Source organism: Eucalyptus grandis, chromosome 5, assembly GCF_016545825.1.
Source record: "Eucalyptus grandis isolate ANBG69807.140 chromosome 5, ASM1654582v1, whole genome shotgun sequence".
NCBI lineage: Eukaryota > Viridiplantae > Streptophyta > Magnoliopsida > Myrtales > Myrtaceae > Eucalyptus > Eucalyptus grandis.
In genome coordinates, this window is record NC_052616.1 from 14,830,651 (window position 1) to 14,839,472 (window position 8,822).

At 39.2% G+C, this 8,822-nt stretch overlaps 1 protein-coding gene across 1 annotated transcript; it reads left to right on the forward strand.

Annotated features, from left to right (window-relative positions):
• Positions 1-988: 988 nt before the first annotated feature.
• Positions 989-3,433, forward strand: LOC104444328 (thaumatin-like protein 1). The gene is made up of 3 exons (XM_010057978.3): positions 989-1,045; positions 2,162-2,258; positions 2,543-3,433. Exons 1-3 carry the CDS (start codon positions 989-991, stop codon positions 3,235-3,237), a joined length of 849 nt encoding a protein of 282 aa, XP_010056280.2. The 3' UTR covers positions 3,238-3,433.
• Positions 3,434-8,822: the final 5,389 nt, after the last annotated feature.

The following is an 8,822-nucleotide window of genomic DNA, read 5'->3' on the forward strand; positions in this document are numbered from 1 at the left end:
CCAGCAAGCTTGAGCCTCCCTAGTCGTCTGGCGAGGTTGAGCCTCGCTGGATCTGGCGAGACTCGAGCTCATTGGTGTTGGGCGAGGCTCAATCTCTCTGATCTGGCGAGGCCGAGGCCTTGCCCGACACCTGTGAGCTCGAGCCTCACCAGTCGTCGGTGAGGCTCGTCAAGTGAGGTTCAATCTCGCCGATCTGGTGAGGCCGAGGCCTCGCTCGACACCGGCGAGCTCGAGCCTTGCTAGTCATCGACGAGGCTGAGCCTGGTCGAATCTGGCGAGACTTGAGCTCGCTGGCATCGGGCAAGGCTCGATCTTGCCAATCTGACGAGGTCGAGGCCCCATCCAACGCCAACGAGCTCGAGCCTCGCCAGTCGTTGGTGAGGCCGAGAGATTCGGCGAGGCTCAGTCGTTGGTGACCTTCGAGGGAGAGGCGGAGGCGAGCCTTAGAGGCGGGCGGCAGAGGCGACTCGGAGGCGAGCTGCAGAGGCGGCTCAGAGGCGAGCGGTGGAGGTGGGTCGAAAATGGGTCACTAAGTCACTGACGAAGGTGAAGGTCGAAGGGCTATCACTAAGGAAGTTCATGTTTTTTAGGTTTTAAAAATGGGTCAAAAATGGGTCAGAACATGTGACCCATTTTCGACCCATATAAAACTGAACTTAAAATGGGTCGAATGTGGGTTATGGCCCATTACAACTTCATAACCCACATTCGACCCATTTTTTAAAAATATGGGTGCAAAATGGGTCCATGACCCATTTTGCCACCTCTACTCTGGACATGAATGGTGATTGAACAGATAGCCGAGCTCTTAGAGGCGTCCAGTCGGATGGTTGGCGCCAGCGAAGAAACTTCATGGGACGACTCGAACTCTTGGGATTTCCCAGCCTTAAAACAGACTAGAATAGAGCCAGACGATATCAGGAATGGCAAAGAGCGTCGACCGGCGGCCTGAAACCAATGAAGGAAACCGATAAGAGAGAGATAATCGATGAGAGGAGCTCGTATCAATTCAGCCTTGGTGGTTTTGGGCGATCTCTGTTCACTGGTGCGTGTGCTCTGTTTAGCGGCTGGGATGGCCGACGGCGATTGGTGGTTGTGGACGGTGGATTGGTGGTGATCTGGAGGAAATCCAGAGGAAAAATGGCCATCGTATATTGCTTTGCTTCGTGCGTGTGCTCCTTTCTTTACTCCAACTGCTTCGCTCCCCTCCTTCGTCTCACGCGCGTCTCAGCTTCCTGATCTTTTCCATGTTGACATGAAGCAAACATAGATAAGAATCTTAATTAATTTGTATCCACTTTCAATTCAAACTAGACATACAGCATTACATAACTAATCAGTGTTACGTATATGACTACATGCACAATTCTTGATCAATCGGTGGTTTCTTAATCTTTTCCATGTTGTTACTTTTCTCTTGGAGTAGCGCGAGAATTCCTATCCAGAAACAACTGAAAAATCCAGATATCTGGGCATAAATAAAGGCATCTTCAATTGGTCTAGCCGCTTGACTCCCTAACGGCTCTATATTCCCATAACTTCTTGTAAAAGAATCAACAATCAACATGAGAAACCATACTGCTAAAGTGATAATTAAGATCGATCTTACTATTTGTGTTTGTCTTGCCATAGATATTTTGCAATTTCAATATATTTCCTAAGTATCCCTATTTTTTTTTCCTAAAGTAATGTTAAAAGTCATAAGCAAATAGGCAGTAATTTTTCAAAAGAGAAAAAAATGGTCACACATCCACTAGGGGCAAATGAGGTCTCGTTTTTATGCATGTCGTGAATAATCGTTCATGTTCTACCAAAATTGCGTAGTCGATGCTCTTCAATAGCTTCTCATGCTTTTCAAAGTAAAGACCAAACTTTAGAGGCCAGCCAACGGTCGCACTTTCACGTTGGCGTGCAAGAGTCATTCTCCATTCCTCACCCTTGAATCACCAAAAACATAGATCTTAATCATCGATTAAAAATATTTTCAAATTTTATATAAAAATATGATAAATTATCTTCTCATTTCCCATATATTTATTCCACCGTCTAAAATACTTTTCCAAAGTCATTTCAAACTTAGCTTCCCCGGTCTAAAATACTTTTCCAACGTCATTTCAGACTTGGCTTCCCGGGCATTCTATATATATACCTCCTACACTAGAGAAATGATAAACCGAAAAAAAAGATCCGAATCTCTCGATCATGGACGCAAGAGCATCTTTTTTACCTCCTCCTGCCTTTCCTAGTCCTCCTCGCAAGTAAGCACGTTGTTATCATAATCTATCTATTTTCAACTATTAAGTACATTGTCATCATAATCTATCTATTTTCAACTATTACAAATTTCTACATTAACATTACCTTCTTCCGAAACTAGAAAATAAGATCCTAAGTTTAATGTTTTGTTTTTTGGGATTTGGAAGTTAAAGCCTTGTGTTCAAATTTCCATCTTTGTTATGGAGATTCCCGTGCTGATAAACCCCAGGAGGAAAAATAATTAATCCGCGTACATGAATTTTATGGCTTGCATGCATGCTTGCAGGAGGAGCCGGCGCAGCCACACTCAGCTTCACCAGCAAGTGCCCCTACACAGTCTGGCCCGGGACGCTCACCGGCGGGGGTGGCGGGCAGCTATCCTCAACCGGGTTCGAGCTCGCCACGGGTGCAACCTTCTCAATCAATGACGTCCCGGACACGTGGACAGCTGGCCGGGTGTGGGGCCGAACGGGCTGCGCCACTGATGCCTCCGGCAAATTCGTATGCGCCACCGCCGACTGTGGATCTGGCCAGGTGAGCTGCAATGGTGCAGGGGCGATCCCGCCGGCCACCTTGGCGGAGTTCACTCTCAAGGCACCGGGCTCTGTCGAGAACAGCATCTACGACGTCAGCCTCGTGGACGGCTTCAACCTGCCCCTCTCTATAACCCCACAGGGCAGCGGCAGTGGGTGCACCACGACCAGCTGCGCAGCCAACATCAACTCCGTGTGCCCGTCAGAGCTGGCGGTGAAGGGGTCGGACGGGAGCATCGTGGCGTGCAAGAGCGCGTGCCTGGCGTTAAACCAGCCGCAGTACTGCTGCACAGGGGCGTACAACACGCCGGCGACATGCCCGCCTACAAACTACTCGCAGATTTTCAAGGACCAGTGCCCTCAAGCTTACAGCTACGCTTACGACGACACGAGCAGCACTTTTAGTTGCGCGGGTGGGGCTAGTTACCTCATCACATTCTGTCCGTGATATATTCTCTCTTCTTCTGAACTTGGATGGACCATTTTCCTCTCGAGGCGAAAATAAGAGGTCCATGGGTCGTCTCGGTTGGCCTAAAGCTAGTTGTACCCTCGTCACTGGATTGAGGGATCATGCGAGTAGTTTCATTTTCCACTAGGAAAATTACATGTAATCTGCCGAGAGAATAATGGATTATACAAAATAAACAATGCATTCAATAAAATATTTAAATATGAAATCACATTTTTATTTAAGAGCTTAAACTTCTAGAACAATTGGTAGTGATCCCATTAAATCTCATATGGAATCAGAACTGAAACTCTTAAATTCAAATTTTTTTAAGGTCTCATTTGCCTTCCCATTTAAATATGTCATCCGCTTAATGCTATGGCAACAAAATACCAAACTAAGCACGATGGGGAATGATAGAATATTTAAATATTAAACAACGCCTTTATTTAATAGTTTAAGGTTTTAGAATAGTTGGTAGCGATTCCACCTCTATAATATTATGGTAATTATTGTAAGAAGACGAAGCATATTCTTTGACTTAACTTTAATGCTTAATCGTCGATTCGAGTTGATTAGTAAGTGATTGATACAAGGACGAAACATATATTGAAAGTGAATCCAATTGTGTCTTTGGAATTACCATCATTCTTTGACTCCACTTTCATGCTTGCTTGTCAATTCGAATTGATTCGGGAGGGTCCATAGAGGAAAGAGATTCGAAAAATCATACTAAAGTTTAATCAGATTTCAGGATTTCCTTTTCCCTTTTTTCCCCTTGCTCCTAAGAGAATCTTCTTCCCTAAGAGACAACTTTAGTTCTCATACCTAATATTTACTTAAGTACCATGATGGCCGTCGACATATAATTTTTTCTGTGTTTATCAAGAATACCATATAAATTGGAAGAACCCAACAAAAAGATTTAGTTGCCCATAGTTGATTCGGCTGGAACCAGAAAAAGGGCACACCATATATAATTAAACTCAAGCACTCTTTATATATTCCATCATCTAAGATACATTCACAAGTCTTTTCAACTTAGCTTCCCCAGCGTCCTTCGTATATCACCTTGAATATAAGAGACAACGACGAGCCAGACAAATCTCAAGCTTTTGATCATGGACGCAAGATAATCTTATATTTTCTAGAGGCAAAATTCTATTTTGACTTTGATACGTTCTTTTTGTAACAAGACAAATACTCACTACAACTTAAAATTTGAAGTCCTTTTATTTCCTAATTAGCAAAGCATGTATAGAACACCGAGATAAAAGATTATCCAAGTATGAAGCATGTACACTAACGACAGTGACATGATATTGTCTTCTTCTTCTTCTTCTTCTTCTTCTTTGTGTGTGTGTGTGTGTCTGAAGTAGAGCACGTATGTCTAGAAGAGCCAGAGGAGATTGTAATGCCATAGTTTTTATGGATTGCAATTTCTGGGGATAGAAATTTGGGGCTTCTTATTAGCCACTCCATGGTCGACCAAAGGCAAAATGTCATAGTCCTTTAAGCTCACTATTCTTCATTGGATGACCTATCATTTTCACATAAGTAGAGCGTCATCGCCATTTTGCCAAAATTTAGTTTTTTTGTTTATTCACAACTTCTAAGACCTAGTCTAAGAAAGCAATTCTTTATGAACTCGTCAGTTTCAATATTAAAGACCTATTGTCAATCAGATCAAGGGGAACTTTTTTTTTTTTTTGTAATTTGACTCGAGATACCACCTAATACAAGCCAGCTAAAATTTTAGACATTTTGAGCATAAATAATAGGCGCATTCTATTGGTCTAGCCACTAGACTTCCTGATGGATTCTTATAAGCAAATTTAAAATTAACATGAAATATACTAACAAAGTCACAATTAAGATGAAACATTCTATGTATGTATAGATGTTGTGCAATTTTAATATGCCTAAGCCACCCTGCATTTTTTAATTAATGTTAGGAGTTATAAGGGAATAGTCACTTTTTTTTTTCCAAAAGGGGGAAAAAATTTCACACATCAACAAGTTACAAATTAGGTCGCAATTTGACCAATAAAAAAAAATTTGATCACATTGACACGCATGTTGTGATTGATGGTTCATGTATAGTCATAATTGCTTAATCTGTCCTCATAAAAGACATCTCATATATATATGTGTGTGTATATTATTTTTTACGTATGGACCAAACTTGAGAGACCCATGAGAAGACTTTCTTTATCTTTTAGATTGATGAATGAGAAGTTTACGGCAGTATGCAGTCTTGGAATCACAAAATTAAAAGATAATAGTTATCGATTGAAAATATTTTTAGATTTGTATGTCATCTCCAAATTTATAATGACAAATATATGTGATTATGACAAATTATGAGTGAGCATAAATCTCTTAAGAACTATGTAAGTTCCAACAAATGGTGAGCACATCATGGCGGAAACATGGCGCTATGGCATTGCTATCTCCTTTGACTCTTCTATGATCTACGTGCTCTAATAACGAACACAAAAATAAAAATAATAAGACAAATAAAGGACAGTATCACGTCATTGTCATTAGTGTATGTGCTTTATACTTGGGTCATTTTGATCTCGGTGTTTCATACCTACATTGTTGGCCTCGACCTTAGTAGCATAACTTCTTCCGGTTTTTAATCTAATCTCGTAGGAAGAGAAACCAATTAAGGTGGGGAAGACGAGAAATGTGAGGATAAAATTCCAAAGTCTAGCTTTTTTTTTCTTCAATCACAGCTTCTACTGCCTAAGAAAGTACTTATGAATTCTTGAGTCTTAGTGTCAAAGATCTACCTCCAATCAGATCAAAGAGGCAAATGTATAATGTGCATGACTCGAGATATCACCCAATACAAACAACCAAAAAATCTAAATATCTTGGGTAAAAATAACAGGCACCTTCTATTGGTCTAGCCCCTTGACTCCTAAATAGATCAACATTCCCGTAACTTCTTATAAATGAATCAACAATCAACACGGGAAACCTCACTGGTAAAGTGATGATTAAGATCAATCATACTATTTGTGTATATCTTGCCATAGATGTTTTACAATTTCAACATATTGCTTAATTATCCCGGCTTTTGTCTTTTTATACCTAAAATAATGTTAAAATTTATGAGCAAATAGGCATTAGTTTTCAAAAGGGAAAAAAGGGGTCACACATCAAGGGACAAATTAGGTCGTAGTCCCACACATTTCGTGATTGATGGTTGTGCAGTCACAATTGCGTAGATGGCCTTCTCAAATGGCGCCTCATATTTTTTCCATAAAAAGTCCAAATTTGAGAGGCCACCAATAAATCTTTTGCCCGTCTTTCACGTGGACGAACTAGTCATTCTCTATTCCTAGGAGTATTCCTACCTGTTGAATCACAAAAACAAAAGATGGTAATCATCCACTGAAAACATTTTCACATTTTATATATCATTACCTCGCTTTATACAAAAATAATGATACAATACACGTGATTATGATAAATTATGTATATGTATAAATCCCATGGGAACTATAGAAGTTTCGACAGAAGGTGAGCACGACAAAGTAGATTAAAAAGACTAGTGGTACTAGAGAGATAACTGCTACTGAGGTGTAGGCCAACGGCACGACCGCTGAATTGTCACACTCCATACCCTCCCAGGACCAGGAGCACTAATCTCCATTTCCACCGGGCGACCAGCATGATATGAGTTTAGGGTAAACGCAAGGAGAATATGCTCGGTTGATTCCGAGAGAATCCTCTTAAATCATTTCAAGGCCAAGCTCTCATCAGCGCGTGGATTGGCGAAGCATGTATGAAACGCCGAGATAAAAAAATGATCCAAGTATAAAGCATGTACTCTAAGGACGGTGACATAATATTGTCCTTTTGTTTCTAAATAAAATTCTTGTGATTGTTTTTAGAGCACGTATGTCACAAAAGAGCCATAGGAGCTTGTGAAGCCATAGCTTTTATGGATAGCAATTTTTGTTGATAGGAAAGCACGTACGCCATAGCTTTTACCTTGTTTTGTTTTGTTTTTTATTTTATTACATAAATGATAAGACTCAATTGCACTTTGTAACATCTTTTAGGACTTCAGATGCATTTATCCCTAAAGTCCTAAAACATGTCACGAAAAGTGCAATTGAGTCTTAAATTTTTTTTAAAATATAATCAAATCCTAAAATTTATCAAAAAAGTACGTTCCAATTTTAAAACTTTTAAAAAGTGCAATGAAATCTTAAAACTTATGATGAAAATGCATTCAAGTCATAAAATTTCCAAAAAGTACAATCAATAGAAGAACTTAATTTGATTAATTTGACAAGTTTTAGGACTTGATTATATTTTTGAAAATTTTTAAGACTTGATTACCCTTTGGTGACAAGTTTTAGGACTTAATTACACATTTTCAAAGTTTTAGAACTCATTTACACGTTTGTGACAAGTTTTAGGAATTTCGATACATTTATCCCATCATTTTATGTGAAATGACATGCTAGGAGTGACTAAAGGCAAGATGAGTGTGTATTGAGGTCAAGACTTTTCTTTAAATGACTTATCATCTTCACGTAATTAGGTTCATCGTCGTTTATGGCTTAGTCTAAGAAAGTAATCGTCTATGAACTCTTCAATTCCAATTCCGACTCCCACAAAAAAAGAAAAAAAAAACCTACTTCAAATCAGGTCAAAGAGGCAAATTCAATTTGATACGAAATCTAACTCAAGATATCGCCTAATACAAACAAGCAACAAAGTTAGATATTTTGGGTGTAAATAGTAGGCAAATTCTATTGGTCTAGCCTCTTGACTTCCTAATGGATCACTGTTTCCATAGGTTCTTATAACTAAGTGTACAATGAACATGAAAATTGAGGTATTGGCAAAGTGATAATTATATAAGGAACATATTATGTATGTATGTTTTACTGTAGATGTTGCACAATTTCAGCATATTGCTTAAGCCTCATGCTTTTATTTATTTATTTATTTATGTAATATTAAGAGTTACAAGGATATATAGGCATTTTCTTTTTCAAAAAGGAAAGAAATAGGTATATATCGATAAGGTATAAATTTGGTCGCATTCTCATATATTCCGTGATTGACCATCCATATGCAGTCATAATTTCATAGTTGGTCCTTGTAAACAACATCTCTTATTTTTCTTCCACATGAGAACCAAACTTGAGAGACCCACAAGAGGACTTTTCCCATCTTATAAATTGATGGCTAAGAAGTTTCTAGCAGAGTATACGTCACAATTATTGATTAAAGTATTTTTAGATTTTATATATCATCTCCAAATTTATAATGACAAACTATCCGTGCTTATGACAAATTACAAGCGAACATAAATCTCTCAAGAACTATAGGAGCTCCAACAAACGGTGAACGCATTGTGGTAAATACATGGCAATAAGAAATTGTGTTAGATTAAAATTAGCCAATAATGTTACCCATTTTCACGCATTTTTTGGCCCTACTTGCAAAGGAAAGCCATCTATGTTTGTCATTTATTTCTCCGTTCCATATGTTATTAAGACCTTTGTATTAGACTCCGCTAGGAGTCCATATACTTCGCACGATGAGGCTGG

What these genes read in the sequence shown, in the direction of transcription:
- LOC104444328 (XM_010057978.3), top strand. Translation starts at nt 989, where the DNA reads ATGAGAGGAGCTCGTATCAATTCAGCCTTGGTGGTTTTGGGCGATCTC. An exon ending in TGGGCGATCTCTGTTCACTG is followed by an intron (nt 1,046 to 2,161) that starts GTGCGTGTGCTC and finishes CTCCTACACTAG; the next exon opens with AGAAATGATAAACCGAAAAA. An exon ending in TTTCCTAGTCCTCCTCGCAA is followed by an intron (nt 2,259 to 2,542) that starts GTAAGCACGTTG and finishes GCATGCTTGCAG; the next exon opens with GAGGAGCCGGCGCAGCCACA.